The sequence below is a fragment of the Mobula birostris genome, chromosome 17, assembly GCF_030028105.1.
Source record: "Mobula birostris isolate sMobBir1 chromosome 17, sMobBir1.hap1, whole genome shotgun sequence".
Lineage (NCBI taxonomy): Eukaryota > Metazoa > Chordata > Chondrichthyes > Myliobatiformes > Myliobatidae > Mobula > Mobula birostris.
In genome coordinates this window covers 23529062-23553256 of record NC_092386.1, presented here as the reverse complement: position 1 = coordinate 23553256, position 24195 = coordinate 23529062, and the positions used below count along the sequence as shown (strand labels likewise).

The 24195-nt window shown below is 40.0% G+C and overlaps 1 protein-coding gene across 9 annotated transcripts in view; it reads left to right on the top strand.

The window, feature by feature from the left end:
• epb41l4a (erythrocyte membrane protein band 4.1 like 4A) overlaps positions 1–24195 on the top strand; it is a 237866-nt gene that overhangs the window by 199808 nt on the left and 13863 nt on the right. For 6 of the 9 annotated variants that reach the window (XM_072281061.1, XM_072281063.1, XM_072281066.1 and 3 more), the window contains 4 exons: positions 6021–6071; positions 9775–9852; positions 12420–12539; positions 13342–13389. In XM_072281061.1, coding sequence (XP_072137162.1) covers positions 6021–6071; positions 9775–9852; positions 12420–12539; positions 13342–13389 — 297 coding nt within the window. The remainder of the gene's footprint in view (positions 1–6020; positions 6072–9774; positions 9853–12419; positions 12540–13341; positions 13390–24195) is intronic. The other 3 variants (XM_072281068.1, XM_072281065.1, XM_072281062.1) reach the window with 1 other exon arrangement.

Here is a 24195-nt window from a genome sequence, read left to right as displayed (position 1 = left end):
GAAATTCTCATTTTGCACCAAAATTACTACAGGCTCCATGCCATGACAGTGAGATGAAAGGTAATGCCTGGGATGAGACTGTCAAAGTAACTGTCATCCGGAAAATAAAATAAAATAGCTAAAATTCTGAGCCCAGAACACACATACTCTTACAACTCAAGCACTCTTTTGTAATTTTACTTGTGCACAAGGAGAACAGCATAGCCCATCACCCACGCTGTTCTGAAGTCTTAACAAAAGACTGCTATTTTTCTATGGAATTGGCTTACCAGTCATGGATGTTGATCATTGTAAATTCTACATGTTTGAATTCCTTACTCGCAAGATCAATAACCTTTCACAATAGAGGTGCTAAAGTCAATCGAAACTTCAAGCGGACAGCAGATGATATTTTGAAGTTTGCAAAGGCAATCGAGCCTTAGCTGTGGGGCATGTTTCACTTCTCTCTGTTACTCTTATCTCATCTCTCTCCAGCACTTCCCACTGTGTAAAGGGATGCTATACCTTAGGAAGACCTTCCTGGAAAAGTCTCACTGCGGAGGCCTCACTCATTTGGCTTGAATACACACTGCCTGTCTCATCTGTAGTAAGCAGAGGGGTCTCTGGCAGCCTCGCTTCAAAGGTCTCACTTGACAACAACTGCCCTGGCTGTGGTTGCCTTACTGCAACTTCCACAAGTCTTTTCCCAAAAAATATCACTGCCATTTTTCTTGCCACTTCCTCTTACCAGATAATTTTCTAAGATATATTCCCAGTTACAACAGAATTGAATTGAATAACTGCACATGTGTGCTGTGCTGGTGTGTTATGATACACGAACAAGAGGTCCAACTCTATTAATGATCATTTTTACTAGATAACCATTTATTGTGACTGTGACATCATTATCACAAATTTCAAAGGGTTCTAAATATACTATTAATTCTTGGGAATACCCAATGTTTTGCAGTAACTTAGTCTGTGTAGCACCAATCCATGGTCTCTTTTTGCAATGTTCCATTTCATGTTCTTAAACATCATTACAATGTGCCCTTGAGCATTAAGTTTTCAGTATCAAGTTGTTTTTCTTGAAAGCTCTTATCAGCTGGGCTGCAGATTTAAGGAATCCCTTATTAATCTACTAATCAGATGGCTTCATCAACAACTTATCCACACAGCGACCTTGGCATTACCCCATCAGAAATATTCCCACTTCCTCCTAACATTCCTCCCAGAGTCTATCTACAACTTAATTTTTATTTTCTTTTCTGGAACTGGCCTTCCACCTATTGCACCTGATGTGTACTCTATCTTCTTCCATAGCCTCAAGTATTTGCATACACATCCCACACCTTCATCTCCAGCGAGGAAAAACTATGTAGTTAAAATTAAGCTATGCCCATGCATTTACTTGATTTAACAAGTTCCTGTTTGGTAGGCATTTCAGTCTGCTCATGGGCCAAACATAGTTGGTGATACTCTGTAGACCAATGGCAGCTTCGTGATTACAAAAATCACAGATCACAGCTTAACTACTCAAATCAGTACTGCACATTGTAGAGTTTTTCGAGGAAGCTACCAGGAAAATTGATGGAGGCAGGACGGTGGACTTTGTCTTCATGGATTTTAGCAAGGCCTTTAATAAGGTCCTGTGTGGGAATTTGGTCAAGAAGTTTTGGTCGCTTGGAATTTAGGATGTCACAGTAGATTGGATTATACAGTGGCTTCGTGAGAGAAGCCAGAGAGTGATTGTAGGTGGTTGCCTCTCTGATTCGAGGTCTCTTACAAGTGGTGTGCTGCAGGGATTAGTGCTGGGTCTGTTGTTGTTTGTTATCTATATCAACTATCTGGATGATAATGTAATAAACTGGATCTTCAAATTTGTGGATGACACCAAGATTGGGTGTGTAGTGGACAGTGAGGAAGACTATGAAAGCTTGCAGTGGTATCTGGACCAGCTGGAAAAATGGGGGATGGAATTTAATGCAGACAATATAATGTTATACTTAGGGAGGAGAAATCAGGGTGGGACACACGGTGAACGGTAGAGCACTGAGGACAGTGGTAGAACAGAGAGATCTGGGAATACAGGTCCATAATTCCTTAAAAGTGGTGTCACAAATAGATAAGCTCATAAAGAGAGCTTTTAGCACAATAGCTTTCGTAAATCAAAGTATTGATTAAAGGGGTTGAAATGTTATGTTAATGATGTATAAGATATTAGTGAGGCCTAATTTGGAGCATTGTGTGCTGTTCTGGTCACTTACTGTCAGGAAAGATATTAATAAGATTGAAAGAGTACAGAGAACATTTACAAGGATGTTGCCTGGTCTTGAGGACCTGAGTTACAGGTGAAAGGTTGAACAAGTTAGGACTTCATTCCCTACAGCATAGGAAAATGAGGGAAGGTTTGATAGATGTATGCAATATTATGAAGGATATAAGTAAGGTAAATGGAAGCAGGCTTTTTCCACTGAGATTGGATGAGATTACAACTGGAGGTCATGGGTTAATGCTGAAAATTGAAATGTTTAAGAGGAACATGAAAGGAAACTTCTTCACTCAGGCTGGTGAGAGTGTAGAACAAGCTGTCAGCGTAAGTGGTGGATTAGGGTTTGATTTCAACATTTAAGATAAGTTTGGATCACTACAGGGATGCGTGGAGTATGGAGAGCTATGGTCTGGGTGCATGTGGATGAGACTAGGCAGATTAATAGTTCCGCATAGACTAGATGGGCCAAACGGCCTGCTTCTGTGCTGTAGTGTTCTATAACTGAAGTTGAAACAGAATAATATAGTAGAAGCATTGTCACGGCTTTTAGTTTGGAACAGGACACTTTTAAAATGCAAGTTGATAATGATTTTCCAATGATAACTGAAAAGATTGATGGAACCACCTGTAAAGGTAACCTTTGTTGAATGGACTTGAAGGTGGTTTGAATCAGAGATGGATGTGTATGGGGATATCAGAAGGCAGCATAAACTCATTGAGAGTCAAGGTTGTGTGAAATGAGGTGCCAGCATGGTAATTCCAAAGGCACTACCAGCACATATACTGAAGGATGTCCTAGGACTGATCAAGATATTGAACATTGATCAACATGCTGAGGTGGATCAGTTGATGAAGCAAGCACTTGCACCCAGATAAGTTGCAAATCTAGAAGCAATGAGCAAATTTAGAGGGTGAATGTTGAATTTTGTTGTGATTGGGAATGGATAATTCTTTCTTGCTGGTTAAGGTCACTCAAAATGTTTGGAGGTGTTACGATTTAAACTGTCATCTCCTCAGAGTGGACTATAGAGGCTCTGAAGTCAGTTTCTGCAACTTAAGGTCCCAATGAGGAATTGGTTTCTGAAAGTGACCCACAGACTGGTATAGTTTGTCACATTCCTCCATTGTATTGGAATCTAACATAATTTAATATATCCATATCATCAAATTTCAATTAGGAGTCATCTATATGGTAAAGGAAGAAATGAAGCAGCTATTATTGTTCAAGGGGTTCAAGCCACCCATAAGTCATCAGCTGCTTTTGTTTCCTGTGCACAGAAATAATCCTTGAACCCAAATCCATAATCAGTTAGTACTGATGGATTGACATTTGTGGGCAAAGCTGAACTTAGTACAACCCAATTTGGAAAGCAGTTGTAAGGAAAGAAGGAGAAGCAGAATGATACAAGATTAGGAGAACTGATTCAAGTGAAATGCTGTGAAAGTGATTCAATCATTGGGCTGTAGAAGAAAGTGCCATGGAAAGATTGTGGAAGTTATAGGAGTCAGGCTCTATATTGTGAAGATTGCTGATAAAGTCAAAAGATGTAGATCATTTGCTACATACAGTAAGTGTTCATTTGTGTTAAAGAATTAGTTCTGTGATGTAACCATTGTTGGGCTGCACATTGGGGAAGAGGCACTGTTGCACTAAAACTGAGTGGATGATGCCCAATTTGCAAGAGAAGATGGTGCAACTGAATAGAAGGTGTCTGGAGTGGATAGAATGAGGATGATAAATACATTCTTATTGAGGAAATAGAGGTTAAGAAGACCAGTAGTCCTCTTGAACATATAGTTGGTTAAGTTGATAACTGCGTACGCATATATAAATATTTAATCTAATATGTAAATTTATCTGTAAAAATTAATGGGATGACTTCGGTTTTTAAATAGGAAGCAGTATAGTGCATAGGGTGTAAAGTTATCCTTAAGAACTAAATGTACGACTGAATATGATCCTGATGCATTGCCATTTCAGCCATTGGTTGGTTGGTTGGGAGTGTGCACTACAGGTTTCCCCCGCCATTCGAAGGTAGAGCGTTCCTATGAAACGGTTCATAAGCCGAAATGTCGTAAAGGGAAGAAGCAATTACCATTTATTTATATGTGAAAATTTTGTGAGCGTTCACAGACCCAAAAATAACCTACCAAATCATGCCAAATAACACATAGAACCTAAAATAATAGTAACATATAGTAAAAGCAGGAATGATATGATAAATACACAGCCTATATAAAGTAGAAATACTTTTCCACAATCATCGCCGGCACTGTTCTACATAGCGAAAATCTCACACAAGCGCTCTCGGCAGAAAATCTCATGCAAGCACTGTTGGCAGAAACACTCTCTCCAGTAACCTTTAAGCTACGAAGCTGCCAAATCATACCAAATAACACGTAAAAATACACAGCCGATAAAAATAGAAATAATGTATGTACAGTTTAGTATCACTTAGCAGAATCAGGACAGCGCCGAGCACACTGATGATGGTGTGTTAGGCTGAGTCGTCGCAGGTTGGGGTGGTGCAGTGACCCCCACCCTCCGGGCAGCAACCGATACATTGCCATGAAGCACACAGGGGTCCAGCGGTAGCCGGGACGCACCCAGCACATCTTTAAGAAAACAGCCGAAATAAACATGCTAATTATTAGGTGCTGCCCGACATGTGATTGTTGGCCCAGATCAGAGGTGATTGCCGATTGCACCTAATTAATTAGCATGTTTATTTCGGTTTTTTCTTAAAGATGTGCTGTGTGCCTCCTGGCTACCGCTGCATTTTCAGTGAATCGGTATCTGTCCGTGACCTGGGGGTTGAGTGGTGGGACACTGGGGTGTCATCTCATCGTCATCTGTTTCCATTAGAGCAGGCAGCTCATCTTCTCCTATGACTGCCCACCTCGATGTCGAAGGTCGAGGTTCGTCGTCTGCTGTGGCTGATGTGGAAGGCTTGCTTGACTGCTGAGCCTCGTGCATTTTTCTATCATACAGTTCTTTGCAAGCACTCAAACCATCCTGCAAATATCCCCTAAACCTACGTACCCTTTCAAAATTAAAGTCGTACTTTATCATTGCTGCGAAAATCTCACACAGTTGCTTCACGTTCATTTCGCTAATGAATTCGGTTTCGATTGTTTTCCTTTCCTCTCCCAATTGCATCAGCTCTTCATCTATCAGTTCTTGGTCATAGGATGCCAAAACCTCTTCAACATCATCTTCGTCAGTTTCCACAAGCCAAACTCACGTTGTCCTTACTTCGTTCACCACGATCAAAACACTTAATTATGTCTAGTTTTACGCTAAGTATAACACCCTTACAAGCTCTTTTAGGCTTTTCCGATACCTTAGAACTCATCTTGCTAACGGCTGCTCAATGCAACGTGTTTAAGCAATGCCATTCCGAATCCGGGGCATGCGCTGCCTTTTATCGCGTGCTGATTTTTTTCATAGCAGTGAAAACACCTTCTGTTAGCGAAAACAGGGTACTAATGTAGGTCTTTCGTAACTGAGGTTTCGTAAAGCGAACGTTCGAAAAGTGGGGGACACCTGTATTGCCAATAAAATATGGTCTTTTGATAGTTATATTGCAGTTATTTGCCTACACAAGAGGCCTAGAGAGTAAGACAGTTCAAAGGATGAACCTGCATTCCTGTATGTAGAACTTTCAATGAATGTGTACCACTCCCTTGATTATAAATTTTTTTGTTGCACATATTTGACTTAGAACAAGCATGACTAACTTGATTTTAACTTTTTAAATCCAAACAGGAAGAGTCAAAACAATGGCGAAGATATAGATCCAAAGCAATATAGGAGAAGGTATGATTAAAAATAAATAAATATACATTATTGTTAGAAAATAAGACAAAAAAGATGATTTTGTCACTTTTTATGGATTTATTACCTTATTTTATCTAAGATATACAAATTTTAAGGAAGGCAAGCTGACTCATTTACTTGAACGATAGGACTCTAACTATAAATCTCCTTACAAACTAACATAAAGTAGTACTTTTCATTAGAAGTTAAAAGTTTAAGGGATGGTTTGATCAATTTTTTTTCAATATTTTGCAGGATTATGTAGAATAGAGAGAATCTTCACTGTTTGTTCAATCTGGAATTGGGGGCTAGACTAAAAATTGGAAAAAGACTTAAGGAGAGAAGCTAGAACACACTTTTTCACAGAGGGTCGTGGAAATCTGTATCTCTCCTCTGTAAATAGCAACTTATGTGAAATAAATTTCTGATGTATGTCTGAGTGTTAAAGATATTCTTTCCAACTGGATTTTTAAAATTGTGTCATGCCATTTCTCAACAAATGCTGGAAGCACTCAGTAGGTCAGGCAGTTATCAGAGGAAAGAGAAAGTAAGTCAGCATCCAGCGTCAAGCATTCATCATTGGAACAGGAAAATTGAGAAGTCAAGGGAGTTAAATTTGCAGAAAATGGGAGGACTGGAGAGAAGAAAGGGAAATGGTAAGGTGCTGACCAAAGTTGTCAAGATAATGAGTACCTTAAAAACTGGCATTCAGAGATGGAAAAGAAAAAGATGAAGCATATTGATTTTTAAAAAGTACAGACACATATGTAATTGAGGGAGAGAAAAATAAAGCACCTTTTAACTGATATTATTAAATTCAGTATTCAGACCGGGACCCTGTAACATACTTAGACAAAAGGTGAAATGCCATACTATACTTCAAGTTTACATTGGGTATTATTGGAGCAATGTCAGAGGTGAAGCACATAGAGACTAAAAGTTCAAAATAAATTTATTATGAAGGTACATATATGTCACCATTTACAACCCTGAGTATCATTTTCTTGCAAGCATACAAAGTAAAACAGTAGAATCAATGAAAGACCGCACATAACAAGACATACAAACAACCAATGTGCAAAAGATAACAAACTGTACAAATACAAAAAGAAAAAAAATTATAAATAAATAAGTAATAAATATTGAGACCATGAGATGAAGAGTCTTTGAAAACAAGTCTATAGGTTGTGGGAACAGTTCAGTGTAGGGGTGAATGAAGTTGAGTAAAGTTATCCCCTCTGCTTCAAGAACCTGATGGTTGAGGGGTAGGTAATAACTGCTTCCGAATCTGGCGATGGTGGGTCATGAGGCTCTTGTACCTCTTTCCTTGACCCAGAGTTGGATTAGAATGGAGAGTAAAAGTGGTAGGAGACTTGAAACTCAGGATCATTCTTGCATTTTCTTTGGAGTTGTGGTCATTTAATCTGTAATCCACTTTTCAAATGCAGAGGCATTCTGAGTAACAAATCCAGTTGGAAGAAGTACAGGTGAATTTTTCCATCTTGAAGGACTGGATTCCCAGATAGTGGGAAGAGGAGAGAGAAAAGGCCAGGTGTTGCATCTCCTGCAGTTGTTCAGGAAATGGCCATCGGGGGAGTGGTTGGTGAAAGAGTGGATGAAGAAAATGTATGCTGCAGAACAAGAGGGATTTACATACCTGGTGGTGGAAATAACATTGTAAGTGAAGGATGATGGATGGAGTCCAAGGCTGTTGAGGATATGTAATAAGAGAGTAGAAGAGCAAGAAATAGAGATGTGCTTTGAGATACTGTATGGGGAAATGTTCTCTAAAACTGCAAAAATCCTTAAAATATATACATAATTAGGACATGGGAAGAATAATTATGAATTGCACAATGCCAGGTGCTACCATTTATTTTGGGTGCCAAGGGAAATCGAAGCTTTCATACTTTTTCCGAAGGACAAAGTATTTGAGCTTTGGCTTTTATTCTGTTTCCTGTAGTGTAATTTTAAGAATACAATGTTTGGTTTCCTTATTGGAAATTCTTAGTGAGAAGCACCAGGGAGAGGTGATAAACAGGTGAGGGGAAGAGGTAAGAAGCCAGAGTGGGAACAGAAGAGGAGGGAAGGGGGTGGCAATAAAATTACTAGAAGGAAAACTCGATGCTCGTGCTATCGGATTATAGGCTACCTAGGCAGGAAATGAGGGTTGCTCCTCCACCCTGAGAGTGGCTTCATTGTGGCAAAAGAGGAGGACAAGGACCAACATGTCAGAATTGGAATAGAGATGGTGAGTAAAATGGTTGACCATTGGAAATTTCACTTTTGGTGAAGGTGCTCGACAATGGATCACATTGTCACATCATCAATAGGTTTCCAATTATTAATAGAGTCGAGGAATACAGGGATAGTTCTCGAAAATGGCAATAAGGTAGAAAATCTACCATGATCTTATTCAATAGCAGTACCAAGTTGGAAAGACCAACTAGTTTATTCCTGCAGCTAATTCTCACGTTCTTAACTAGCTGCCTCTCTGACAGTGCTATTCTGGACCAAATATAATTTAAGTTAGCCCATGAAAGAAGATTATAAAATTGAATGAGAAAAGCAAGATAGATCATGAGCTTAGCAACATGCAAAATGAATTTCCAAAGCTTTTATGCATAAGTAAAAAGGAAGGGATCAATTACAACCCTTTATAGAGAGAGACTGGAGAACTTATAATGAGGAATAAGGAAAGGACAGAGAAATTAAACAATTATTTTGCATTTGTCTTGTGGAAGAAGACTTGCAACATCTGAGAAAAATGAATAATGAATGAAGTAATAGTCAAATAAATTAGTGCTGCAGAAGTTTGTGAACTTCAAAGCTGATAAATCCAGAGGGCCCAGTAATCTAATCACAGAGTTCTGAAAGAGATCATTTTAATGGTAGATGCATTGGATATCATTTTTCAAAGTTCCAGAGATTCAGGAATTGTTCCTATTTTGGAGGGTGGGAAATGTGACCCCACTACTTTAGAAAGAGCAGAAGAGAGAACACAGGATTTTTTTCCCCACAGCACTGTAAAATCCTCATTCAAAATGAATGAACTTCACAAATCTTTCAGAGTGCAGCGACAGAGTAGCGTACAGGCAGGAAATGTACAACAGAGCTTAACTAGTGAGTTTGGACCTAAGTGTTCACATGGAAGTCCTGAAATGCTGGTGCTTAACCTGAGAAATGCTAACAATTCCACAGCTGGACAATTGATCAAAGACATAATAACTGTGATCAGTGATGAAGAAACACTCTAACTGTTTAGTGTGCTTGCTGGTGGCCACATCCTTTTTTTTTACAGCCTTTTAAAAAGTAATTTACTGTTCTTAACATTTGCTGATGACCTACAGAGCACGCAATAGAAGGCCATTCAACCAATTATTCTGATGACTCCTCACTGAGGTTTATTAAATCCAAGCCTGGAAATATGAATTAATAATTCATTCATCGTAAGTTTCTGTAGAGGATGTACTTTTATTATGCAACCTTCAACAGAGGTGGCACAATAAAAGTGATAGTCATTTCCAGATTTCCATGATTGACTGCAAATGTTCCAGGTGTTACTGAATGATTTTCTCAATACTGATGAGCATTAATAGCCTTGCCAATATTTTCAATGCAAAATCTAAGCCATTATTGTTGCAGCATAGATCTTTGCTGGTCGCCCATTTAACTACTGCAAGATAACATTTTTCTGCGATAGATCCCGATCCCGTGGAAACACCAGTGGCAGTGGTAGTGAGTCGGAAAACTCAAGTAGAGAACGTAAAAGAAGGAACAGGTACATATATTGGGTAATTTTACAGATCTATGCTATTGTTTGGCAGTGACTCCCACAATAAGCTACGTTGGAAAATTATCAATGCATAAAAGAACTAGTAGAAAGAGGAATGAGGGGGGCCAAAGTATGTCATTGGATTTGCAACAGAATGCATAGAAATACATCCCTGGTGTATAGCATCATGTCTGGTATATAGCTGTGAGAGTACATTGGTCTCTTTGGGAAGAATGATGCACCCTTGGGTGTAGGAGATGAACAGCTGACTCTCACTTTTAATTTTTCCTCCTGTCTCTATATTCCAGGAGAAATAACTTACTTACCTGTCCCAATGTGATTATAATATATGAACTGAGTGTACTATACCATCTCAAGATAGTGTTGTTGAAATGTTGCAATGTTTGTGGGAATCTTACAAAACTTCAAAATGTTCTTTTTTCTGAACTACTGTCACTGCAATCTGCAGCCTGTAATTTTCCTTTAAATAACATACTTTTGAACCCCTTAATGAACTAGCAATTTCACAATCTTCTGAAGGACTCAGTGGACTTAAACTCTCAAGAATGCAGGTATGCCATCTTTAAGCACATCATCATGGCCATGTGAAAGGGAAAAGAGGAGGAATCCAAGCTAGACTAAAATTCTGGGGCATGAAATTTCCTCTACCCACTATCATGTTAGCAAATGTACAGTCACTGGAAAAACATGATTGAGGACTAAGGGCGAGATTGCTGTATCAGAGAGAAATGAGGTATTGCTGCAGTCTGTGTTTCATGGAGATGTAGCTCACTCTAGACACACTGGATTTAGTGGTCAGACCCAAGAGCTTCTCGATACACAGAATGGTCCAGACCTCTGATTTGGTAAAGGTAAAAGATGGGGGTCTGTGTTTCACAATAAACCCTTTGTGGTGCTTGGATGCCATGGTCTTGTCACACTCTTATTCCCCGGACCTGGAACATCTGATGCTTAAATCCTGACCAGTCTACTTACCAAGAGAATTCTTCTATGTGATCCTGACTGTAGTTTACATGCCTCCAAAGGCTGATGCGAAGCAGACATTCAAATTACTGAGTGCAGCCATCAGCAAACACAAAACAGTCCACTTCAATACCTTTTAAATCATTGTCAGGGACTTCAGTCAAGCTTTTTGAACAACCTTCTGCCCAATTATCATCAACATATCATCTAAAGCACCTGGAGTCCCAACACACTCAATCACTGCTATACTACCATAAAGAATGCCAACCATTCGATCTCTAGACTACATTTTAGGAAATCTGATCATTTGTCTGCCCTCCTCCTACTAGCATAGAGACAGGGGCTAAAGAGCAAAGCTCCAAGACAATGAAGGGGTGGTTGCAAGGGGCAAAAAAGCAGCTATGGGATTGCTTTGAGTTGGCGGACTAAGCCCTGTTCAAGGACTCGTCAGAGGATCTGAACAAATACACCACAGTTGTCACAGATTTTTATAAAAACAGTCAGTGACAAGTGTGTCCCCAAAATATCATTCAGAGTCTTCCCCAACTAGGAGCTCTGGATGAACCATGAGAACTGCAGTCTGCTGATGGCCAGATCAGTGGCATTCAAGTCTGGTGACCAAGTAAAATACAAAAGGTCCACGTATGATCTCTGGAAAGCCATCTCTTGTGTGAAGTGGCAATTCGGGTCTAAACTTGAATCATTGAAGGATGCTCAACAGTTGTGGCAGGGTTTGAATATCATCACCTCCTTCAAAGTAAAACCAAGCAGCCTAGGTAATAATACGGTTTTGCCCCCAGATGAGCTTGATGCCTTTAATGCTTGCTTTGACTGTTAAAATCTGGAGGCATCTTCATGAACTCCCACAGCCCCTGATGACCCTGTTATTTCAGTCTCTGATGCCGATGTGAGCAATCCTTAAGAAGGGTGTATCTATGGAAAACATCTGGCCCAAAGTCTTCACCAATATCTTTAACCTTTCACTTTGGCAGTCTGAGGCACCCACCTGCTTCGAGCAGGATTTAATTTTACCAGTGCCTAAGAAGAACATGGCTATCTGGCGCAATGACTATCATCCAGTCGCACTTACATCCACTATCTTTTGCATATTTGTTTGCTTGTCCTGTTGTGTGCGATCTTTCATTGACTCTATTGTGTTTCTTGAACTTACTGTGAACGCCACAAGAAAATGAGTCTCAGGGTTGCATACGGTGACGTATATGTACTTTGATAGTAAATTTACTACCAAAGTCTTCCTTTAACCTTCTCAATATTGGTGAGGGTATATCTAGTTTTGTAATCTGTTCTTGCAGTTTAACCTTTGAAGGCTGAGGGATTATGCCTGTGCATTTATACTGAACTCTGCAAGGCATTATTCCCATCCGAGGGGCTGGTGCTTGGAGCTGACCGCACTGCTTCAGAGGTTGTCTTGCCTTACCTTGTGTTATTACACGGTGTCCAGCAGGTGGCCACATTGCTTTGTTTAAACTCAGAACAACACATTTTTGTGTTATGACAATGGTTGCGTTTTTGATTGGTGCTAGTTTCACGTACTCTTGCTCTTTTCATTTTTGTGTTTACTTTTCAAGGTCACGTCAAGAGAATGAGATGGTGGACTCAGCTCCTCAATGGGAACAAGTGCTGAGACGGCAAAAAGAAAGATCATTAACTGACCCCAACAACAGACGTTCAAAGCACAGATCACGATCGTATGTGTTCAACTACCAGTGAATTTAAAAATTAATCTGAAGAACTTGTAGTAATAAATGATTTATGGTGTATTAAGTATTGATGCATGAAAAGTCAGCTCAAATTTCCTGTAGCCAAATGCAAAATAATGCTCATTTTATTCTACCCAGAGCATTATGCCTTTGTATTTCCCTTAATTAAAAACAGATCCATCTGCATCAAGATAAACTTACTCTGATTCGTGCTTCAATCATCCTTTTGTTTTTTTCTGTATGATGGCTGATTCATTTCCAATATGTACTACCTAATGAAGTCCAATAGGAATAAATGAAATTTCCAAAATTTATCATTTAGAATTATTATGGAAAGCAGGGAGATTATGGTCTTAATTAGAAATGAAATGGGTGAATGCAGTACAATTTACATCAGCTGATGTAGTGTTCCTTCTTAGAAACCTACACTTTTTTTCATTATCATTGAATGCATTAATATTTGTACTCATCAGTTTGAAATATTGAGGGAATATCATTGTGAGAAAGGCCACCATGAAGGGAGGGAGACTGCACCGAGGTTTATTAGTAATCCACTAAAATCAGAAGTATTTAATAGGTTAATGAAATTTAAAGCACTTCTTTTAAAATAGGATTTCACAAACATACATGATTTTATTGTGGAAATTTAAAATACTTTAATATAGCTCATGTAGAAACATTAAAACACTATTTATTAAACGCAATTTGACCTCCTTTGAGGATTTTAGGGCTGTTTACTTTTGGGATTTAATTGGTTAACATTATCCAATTTTATTAATTATTTTTGTAGGAGGAGCCCAGACGTACAGGCAAAGGAAGAATTATGGAAACACATTCAGTGAGTCTGAACTTACTGGCAAGATGAAATTTTATTTTTACAAGTTTTTGTCTTATAAGGATAATTCTTTGCTAACGTAGAACATCTTTTCAAGAGTCTTCTGAACCCCTTTTGCCAGGCACCCAAAATCAAATGGAAGATCAAAAACTGCAGGTGCTAGAAATCTCAGATAAAAACATGATATGATGAATTTAGCAGGTCAGTCAGTATCTGTGCAAAGAGAAATAGGTTTAATGTTTCTTGTGTATTCACCAGAACTCTATGGGCACTTCACTGACTTCTACAAAAAAGGTAACATCTTTGTGTCTTCATACTTTATAGATACCATTTGCAAGCATTTTTTTCAACATATGCTGAAGGAAGATCATAAATTCTGTTAATTTTGCTTCCACTACAACTGCCCATATAAGTTATTCTGCCTCATTTGAACTTCCTGCTATGCAATATCTGGCAGAAAGCCGTTGTCTTAGGAGGCCTCTCAAGAATGAAGTGACTTGCTTCTATTCCCCTTTTTTGCATTCTTGGGTGATTGTAGAGGACAATATGGGAACTGCATGCTCATTGACAGATGAGGCAAGAGGTACCTGATGGGATGGGTGGACAGCTTGTGAAGTGGTGTACTCTTTGTGCTGCATAGCCTGGCTTGTCAGCTTAGCCATTCTCATTGAATGGACTTGAAGTTCTCAATACAGGTTTCCCCCGCCATCCAAAACGGTTTGGAAGCCGGAATGTCGTAAAGCGAAGAAGCAATTACCATTTATTTATATGGGAAAATTTTGTGAGCGTTCGCAGACCCAAAAATAACCTACCAAATCATGCCAAATAACATATAAAACCTAAAATAACAGTAACATATAGTAAAAGCAGGAATGATATGATAAATACACAGCTTATATAAAGTAGAAATAGTTTTCCACAATCATTGCCTGAACTGTTCTCCGTAGCGAAAACATGGCGCAAATGCTGTCCAGTAACCTTTAAGCTATGAAGCTGCCAAATCATACTAAAAATAATACGTAAAAATACACAGCCGATATAAAGTAGAAATAATGTATGTACAGTGTAGTATCACTTACGGAAATTGGGAAAGCACGGAGCACACTGATGGTGGTGTGTTAGACTGTGACGTCAGAGTTTGGGTGGTGCAGTGGCCCCCACCCTCTGGGTAGCGAATGGATACTGATCTGCGAAGCATGCAGCAGTAGCCAGGAGGCACCCAGCACATCTTTAAGAAAAAAAGCTGAAATAAACATGCTAATTAATTAGGTGCCGCCCGGCACGTAATTGTCGGCCCAGATCAGTGCCGATTGCATCGCCTCTGATCTGGGCTGACAATTATGTGTCAGGTGGCACCTAATTAATTAGCATGTTTATTTCGGCTTTTTCTTAAAGATATGCTGTGTGTCTCCCGGCTACTGCTGCATTCTCCGCGAATCGGTATACGTCCGCAGCCTGGGTGTTGGGGTGGTGGGACACTGGGGTGTCATCTCATTGTCATCTGTTTCCATTAGAGCAGGCAGCTCACCTTCTTCTATGACTGCCTGCCTCGATGTAGAAGCTCGAGGTTCATCGTCTGCTGTGGCTGATGTGGAAGGCTTGCTTGACTGCTGAGCCTCACGCATTTTTCTATCATACAGTTGTTTGTAAGCACTCAAACCATCCTGCAAATATCCCCTAAACCGACGTACCCTTTCAAAATTAAAGTCACACTTTATCATTACTCATTCGGTTTCGATTGTTATCCTTTCCTGTTCCAATTGCATCAGCTCTTCATCTATCAGTTCTTGGTCATGGGATGCCAAGACCTCTTCAACATCATCTTCGTCAGCTTCCACAAACCAAACTCAGAGTCCTTACTTCATTCACCACGATCGAAACGCTTAATTATGTCTAGTTTTAGGCTAAGTGTAACACCCTTACGAGTTCTTTCAGGCTTTTCCGATACCATAGAACCCATCTTGCAAATGGCTGCTCACAGGCATGTGTTTAAGCAATGCCAGTGAGAATGCCATTCCGAATTGGGGGGAGAGTGACTGCTCGGGGCGCGCGCTGCCTTTTATCGCGTGCTGATTTTTTTCCTAACACTGAAAACACCTTCTGTTAGCAAAAACAGGGTACTAATGTAGGTCTTTCGTAACAGTGAGGTTTCGTAAAGCGAACATTCGAAAAGCGGGGGACTCCTGTATCATCCAAACTGGTCTTTCTCAAATGTTCATTGACAGGGATTCCCAAGAGTTAGTTAGGATGCTGTGATTTTGTGAGAAGGCATTTAGCACAATTTGGATCTCTGTTCAACTGGTAATCTTGTCTCATGATGGAATTTGGCATTGACTGCTTCACGAGTCTAGCCAAACATGCTCTCAACATGGCCTGCTGAATGGAGCCAGTTTAGTGTAGTTAGAGTTTCATTACTGGATGTGTTGGTCTAAATGTTGAAGTGGTGCAGCAGCAAAGCTAGTAAAGTTACTGCCTAACAGAACCAGTGGGCCAGGTTCAATCCTGATCTCTGCAGCCGCCTGTGGAGACTTTGCATGTTTTCCCTATAAACATGATGGTTTCCTCTGGATACTCTAGTTTCCTTCCATATCCCAAAGCCGTTCAGACTGGGGTAGTTAATGGGCCACCCTAAATAGTACCTTGTGTATAGTTAAATGGGAGAATTTGAAGTAGCTTGGGAAAACGAGGAAAGTTAATTACAGGGAAAAGTGGTAGAGGATGGGAATTGTTCTGTGAGCTAGCATAAACTCAATGGGATAAATGGCCCACTTTATGTTATGAGGAAATATGTAAATATATAGACGAGAGATTGCTTATGGTTCCAGTGCATCTGGATGATTTAATGGAGACACCATTGGTGGTACTCTTCAAGTGCCTTGAGGTGCTTATATAGGTATTCCCAGTCTCAGATACTGCCCAGTAAACAACAAGCTTTTTTTGCTATATCTGAGATATTAGCTTCAAACATCTTTTTTTCTTAATTGACCAATTGAAGGCAGTGGTGAATTTCATCAAGGATGTGGAGGAGCAACACCTTATATTCTGTCTGGGTAGCCTCTAGTTTGATGGCATGAATATCAGTTTCTCCTTTCGGTTAAAAAAAAATACCCTCCTCCCATTCCTCACTCTGGCCTCTTACCTTTTCCTACCTGTCTGTCACATCTTCCCGGTTTCTCTCCTCCTTCCTTTTTTTCCTATAGATTCTTATCAGTGTCATTCCTCTACCTCACTTCACCAATCCTCCTTCCCCTCCCCCCACCTTTTTATCTTCCCCCTTCTGTTCCAGTCCTGAAGAAGGGTCTTGGGCCGAAATGTTGAATGTTTATTCATTTCCATAGATGCTGATGCTGCCTGACCTGCTGAATTCCTCCAGCATCTTGTGTGTGTTGCTTTTTATTAATCTGTTTTTTGGAAATATTTTGTTTTATGTTTTGTATGATTATATGTTTTGTGGGTGCACTGTGGTCTGGAGGATTGTTGTTTCATTTGATTGTACAAGTGTATAGTCAGATGATAATAAATTTGAACTTGAGAAGTCAAGAATGAAGCATAAAATTTGGTGGTTACAACAATTTTATTAGGTGTTCAGAACAATGAAATAATGGTAACCAACTTTACTTTAAGGAAGAGGAAGAACCAAAAAACAACAAAAAAAAAGCCAGAAAAGCAAGGAACAAATGTCACGTACCCCGTGACAGGTTAAAGAACCAGCAGAAATGGAAAACACCTTGGAGTCTGGTATTGCTGTTAATGAATGCTATTTATTAGTAACTATGCAATACAGTAATATAAATTCAGATATATCAAACAGGTTAGCAAAGTTCATGCATATATAAGTGTGGAAATATAAAAACCAAGCTTCTTCAAGCCTAGGGGATAAATGGATACAGTCTTACGATGATGGGTAATGAAATCAGTTCAGTTCGTGGGAATTGAGTTGAGTAGTGATGGAGAGAGAGAGAGGTGTTGTGGTTATCCGAGTAAGCCGATGCCATCGATTCTTCCTGTTGTCCTCCGAAACTTCCAAATTAGCCAAACTTGACCAACTTAGTGATAGTCTACCAACCCAGGCAAAGGTTAGACACACCGGTAGACTCCATAGGGTCGCTCTTTCACGCACTAATAATCACAGATCGATCCCCCTCAATCGATTCTCAGTCCCACACTTGTGGGCACCTGAACAGAATAGTGGTAACTTCACCACACCTTACTGCATCTGCGTGTCCTGTGAAACAAGCAATTACGCTGGTTTAAGTACTGCTGTGCTGGACACCAGTTGTCCATCAAGTAGCTCCTCTCTTCTCTCTCTGTAGGAACTCAGAAGCTGGCAGTGTCCTTGCAGAAATCCCAAACAACTGTGAGCAGTCTTCGCCTCTCTCTCTCTCTCTCTCTCTCTCTCTCTCTCTCTCTCTCTCTCTCTCTCTCAATACATGTTGTTTGTGCTGTACAGCTGCACGCTCTCTCTCTCTTTTTAAAAGCACGGTCCATAATGAATAACTTAGGATATCGTCACACAAAGTTGTGATTTTATACAAGCAAGACAGATAATGACATTCCACTGATAACAGATAACCTGTGAAATTGTCAGATTTCATTGGCGTAACAAGGTTGCAGAGAAACGTCTAGAAAATTACAGCAACTATACTACAATTACTGAAAATTCACTGAACAATGTACCACACTTACACACATATAGGTGATTACAGAAGTTATAAGCAAGCATAGGAAAAGCTAAACCATGAGAAGGTAATAATTTTATTAAGTAAGCCAACAGAGGGGGGTGTTGTGCAGAAGGGGCAGAGTGGGAAAGTATCTTTTTCTTGTGGATGTTGAATATCAAGCCTATCTTAATGTATGCTTAAATGAATAAATGGCTAGGAATTCTGAGCATGTGCAAATGCAGATGTTGTATGCATATTGCAGCACAAATACTAGGTGATCTTGGTTCTGGAGTGTAGATGGGACAGTCTGAACAACCTTTCATTATTTTAGAAGATTAACTGCAATCCTATGGGAAGTTTGTTGGAAGCGAGCTATAAAATTGCAGTAAGATAGACTGAGAATACTGTAGGGCAAAGCTACAGCTTTGATTGTCATAGTTCTTCACTGAAATTGGTGCTGTCATAGATCCATTGATTAGGAATATTGTTTGCATGCTGATAAGAAACCAAGGTAAAATGGTTAAGAGTTTCTGTGGCGAGCTGAATTTGAGGAGATTGTTATACAGCCCATTCTACCTGATGGAATCAAAAGCTTTAGTGACTATTCCTTGTGCATTTGCTGCTCCTCCCTACGGTTTTCTGAGAGTTGTTGCATGGTGAAGATCACACATACTGTGCCTCTGTGTGCATGGAATCTAAACTGTGCCTCAAGGCTGGGAAAGGTGGTTGAGAACCTTCCCAATAATTTTGTCGAACTTGTCTCTTTTCCTGCTTATGATCACAATCACATATTTCTACAGTCTCTTGATATATCCTCTGCTTCTCAGATATGGACATTAAGATTTCAGATTTGGGACAAGATCGATTAACCACCGATTAGTTTACATCAACAATTTGCATTGGAATTCTGGATTGAAAAATTAATTATAATAATATTAAAATAAAAACAGGTTAACTGATGTTTGTGCACACTAATGCACAGAACATCCATTTCTAATTTTGCTTCAAGTGGTTACCCATGTCTTTTATCTCTATATGTAAAACTAACTGGAAGAATGTAACGTACACGCCATGTGGAATGCGATGTTAAAATGTAGTTAACTTTATAGCATAATCCGTAAAGATATGCTGATCAATTCACAATTTAGTTCTTTTTCTTTCTTTTTCAATCTTTTTATTAGTTTCATAAAATATAAACATAACATAATAATAGTACAAAGTTATTGGGAATACATTGTTATACTTAACATGAGTAATCATAGAACCAAATAGTACTTAATTGACAAAACTCCTAATCATATAGGATACCAATGAATAAAGCAGAACAAAAAAAAAATCTGGACAAAAATCATGAAAAAAGAAAAAAATAATAATAAAAAAAAACCCTCAAAAAAAAACTAATCTAAACAGAATTAATCAACTAAACTAAAAAAAAGGACCTGGACACGAGGAATTCTGCAGATGCTGGAAATTCGAGCAACACACATCAAAGTTGCTGGTGAACGCAGCAGGCCAGGCAGCATCTCTAGGAAGAGGTACAGTTGATGTTTCAGGCCGAGACGTCGACTGTACTTCTTCCTAAAAAGACCTGGGCTGTTTTAACATTGTAAAAAATGGGAGAAAAGAAAACCTTGGTGTTGACGACTCCGTTCCGCTCAACCAACACTACAGAGAAGTAAAATAAGTTTGGAAATGGTCAAATTACATCATATGAAAATGCTGAATAAATGGCTTCCAAGTTTTTTCAAATTTAATGGAAGGGTCATAAACCACACTTCTAATTTCTTCCAAATTTAAACACAACATAGTTGGTGAAAACCAGTGAAATATAGTAGGAGGGTTAATCTCTTTCCAATTCAGCAAAATGGATCTTCCAGCCATTAAGGTAAGAAATGCAATCATCCAATGAGCTGAAGAGGTTAAATCACAATTTAGTTCAAAGGAGAACTAAACTGCCCATGATCTAATAATGAAATCTGCTGTGAACGGATTTTAATTTTTGGAAGAAGCTGAATCATTTCAACACGTAACAATCAAGTGATAACATTGTTAATGCAAATCAAGCTTATTATTTCACAAAAAGTGAATTATAAAATTAAGGTCAAGCAATTAAAATTGGGAAATGGTATATTCATTGTGAAGTACAAAGGCACTCTGGTTATTTCTCAGCATAATGCAGCATGTTTTTTAATCTCTTAAATGACACAATAGCTAGCTGAATAGAGTTTTTAATATAAAGAGGGTGGCAAGAATGCTGTGTACATACATCTACTGATGCTTCTGGACACATCTTCAGTGATATTCCTGGAATCATCGGGTGTTTCGGGTCTTTCAACATCATACAGCCTCCTCCAGGTGACCCAGCCGGGGCTGATCAAACCCCAGCTTGTGTCCAGATGGCTAGCTTCTTATGACTCCATGGCTCCCCTCTTTTGAGCCACAGCCATCTTGAGGCCCTCTCAGCTGCATCGGTGGTACTGCGGATGGCTCTCCTCTTCCTCTCTCCTTCAATGCCAAAATGCCGAAGGCTTTAGCTAAAGAACGGGCTACAAATCCCCTACAACCAACCTCCACTGGGAGACACCTCACTCTCCATCCAGCCTGCTGACAGTTCCTGACCAGTCCTGCGTACTTGGAGAGCTTCCTTTCAAAGGCCTCCTCCAAGCTATCTTCCCATGGGACTGTCAGCTCCAGCAGCACCACTTGCTTAGTAGACTCAGACACTAGGACAATGTCTGATCGCAGGGTGGTGGCTGCGATATGGTTGGGGAACTTCAGCTGCCCTTCGAGGTCCACCAACAGCTGCCAGTCCCTTGCAGAGGTCAGAATGCCTGCAGATGTTCTTTTGGCAGGTATTGGCTGCTCGCCAGCTCTGACAAAGGCAATGGTCTGCTTGGAGGGTCGGGACCACTTCGTCCACTCAACTCCTGCGCTGACGGCTTCAGCGATGGTCTTCAGGACCTGTACAGGTGGAGGTATGATCCATCCCTCACCAAGTGCCCTTGCACAGCCGCTGAGGATGTGCTCCAGGGTTCCTCACTTGGAGCACAGTGGGCATGCAGGTGACTCTGCCTTGCCCCATGTGTGCAGGTTTGATGGGCTTGGAAGCACATCGTGTGATCTATCAGTGGTCCCCAACTACCGGGCCGCGGACCAGTACCAGGCCGTGAGGAAACGATATGAGTCAGCTGCACCTTTCCTCATTCCCTGTCATGCACTGTTGAACTTGAACATAGGGTTGCCAACTGTCCTGTATTTGCCGGGAAATCCCGATTATTGGTCTAAATTGGTTTGTCCCGTATTTCCCCCGCTAAGGTAGAGCGTTTCTGTGAAACCTTTCGTGCTGAAATGGCGTTAAGCGAAGAAGCAATTACCATTAATTTATATGGGAAAAATTTTTGAGCTTTCCCAGACCCAAAAAATAACCTACAAAATCATACCAAATAACACACAAAACTGAAAATAAATAACACTTACACACAGTAAAAGCAGGAATGATATGATAAATACACAGCCTATATAAAGTAGAAATAATGTATGTACAGTATAGTCGGGAAGATGAAGGCAAAACCGACTTGTGGGAAAAAAATTCGGCACATACGCGCATGCGCACATCACGCATGTGCACACAGGTGCCCACGCAAGGCTTCATGGTCATGGTAGTCTTTCCTGGGGTAAAATGTCCCAGGATTTGATTGCTACTTTTGTCCCCTATTTGGAAGTGAGAAAGTTGGCAACCCTAACTGTAAAAGACGTGTTGAGGTGAGTTTACCTGTACTCGAACACCGCACCCCCCCCCCCAGTCAGCCGGTCCTCAAGAATATTGTCAATATTCAATCGGTCCGCAGTGCAAAAAAGGTTGGGGACCCCTGATCTAGATCAGCAACAAATCAAATAATTTTTAATTTTCCAGGGAGTCTATCTCTGTCTTGAATATACTCAACATTTGAGTCTTTACAGACCTTTTCACTATGGGAAAGTCTAAAGGTTCATCATCTTCAAGGTGAAAACATTTCTTCTTATTTGTCCTCTTATTTTGAGACTGTGGTACCTAGTTCCAGCGGTCCATTGTTTTCCAGTGGTCCAATATCCACTCTTGCCTCTCTTTAACACTTTATGTATCTAAAGAAACTTTTGGTATCCTCTTTAATATTATTGGCTAGCTTATTTTTGTGTTCTATCATTACATTCTTATTGACTTTTTTAGTTGCCTTCTGTTGGTTTTTAAAAGCTTTCCAATCTTCTAACTTCCCATTAAGTTTTGCTCTATTATATGCTCTCTCTCTGTTGGCTTTGACTTCCCGTGTCAGCCATGGTTGCATTATTCTGTCTTTAGGATATTACTTCTTCCTTGGGATGTGTTTATCCTATGCCTTCTGAATTGCTCCCGGAAACTACAGCCATTGCTGCTCTGCTGTCATCTCTGCTAGTGTTCCCTTTACAATCTATTTTGGTCAGCTCCTCTCTCTTTACTCCACTGTAATATTGACACATCTCACTTTAGCTTCTCCTTCTCAAATTACAGGGTGAATTTGATCATAATATGATCACTTTCCCCTAAGGGTTCCTTTACCTTAAACGCTGTAATCAATTCCAGTTCATTGCACAACACCCAATCCTGAAAAGCTGATTCCCTCGTGGGCTAACCATGAGCTGTTCTAAAATGCCATTTTGTAGGCATTCTACAAATTCCCCCTTTTGGGATCCAGATATAATGCGGGTGTCTTGCAAGTAAGTGGTGATGGCTCTTTAATCACAATTGATCTGCCTGTACAGGCAAATATAAGAGGATGAATGAGAACAGGCAAGAAAATAAGTGTTGATATATTGTTTCCAGATATTATCTTCCCAGCACAGAGGGATACACTTCCAACAGAGGATGTGATTAGGACACCAGATCTGAAATATTGTGTACGCAATGGCCTCTCTGTGTATGGAAGAATAAACTAGTGATTGAGGGAGAGTAGTGATAGTCTACCTGATAAATTCCTGGAATAGGGTATTCTCCTATGAGGAAAAATTAAGCAAACAAGCTATGCTGTCTTGAATTTCAAAGAATGGAAGGTATTTTTACTTAAATTTTTACCGGAATGATGCCTCTGCTGGTATTCTCGTTTTCTTCATAAATGCTGTTTTCTGTTGAGTATTTACAGCATTTGTCTCAAAATAAGATATCAGCTATTCAAGACAGAGATGAGAAAAAATGGAATTTTCTACCCAAAACATTCAGTCATTGAGCATATTCAATTCAGAATTTAATAGATGTTTGGACTTTTGAGGGATTTGAGGAACGTGGAGTTTATACAGGAGAATAATGCTAAGATAAAAGATCACCTATCATCTTATTATAATGTAGAGAAGCTGAGGGCATGTGGATCTGCATTGCTGCTTTATCTCCTTATGTTCACCTTGGGAATGGGGAGGCTGGAAGTTAGAATGGAAGTTGTTGGGTTTGTGGCTCTAATAGCTGCAGGTTCATGCCCAGGTTCTACCCATCCACTCTGTTCCTAGTCAAATTCAAGTTTAATTATCACTCATCTATACGTGAATACTCATGAATACAACTAAATGAAGCAGCGTCCCTCTAGGGCCAAGGTGCATAACACAGCACCAGCAGTCACACATAGCACAAGGCAAATATAGCAGGAAACATATGGACAGAAAAAATATAGCCCAAGTCCCTGAGAGCCAGGTGCTCTCGATAAAGGACACCAGATCTAGAATATTAAGTACATGATGGCCTCCTTGGATGTGGATTGAGGGGGAGCAGTGATAGTGTACCTGATAAATTCCTGGAATGGGGTCTTGTGAGGAAATATTACGCAAACAGGCTATTCGCTCTTGAATTTCAAAGAACAGAAGATGTTCTCACTTAACTTCTTACAGGAATGATGCCTCTCCTGGCATTCTCTCTTTCTTCAAAAATGCACACACTGCGTGGTAAATGGGATGTTATCCTGGAGCCACATTTCTGGAAGAACAAGCATGCAGGAGATCAATCGTCAAGCTTTAGTGCAATTGCTGATGAATGCAATCAAACTTGTCTTCCACCGACCAGACACTGGAGAGTGACACCGCTGGGAGGGGCCAGCCCCCAACACAGCATGGATGCTGCCTCCAACATCTCCTCCCCTGGGTGGCTGCAGAG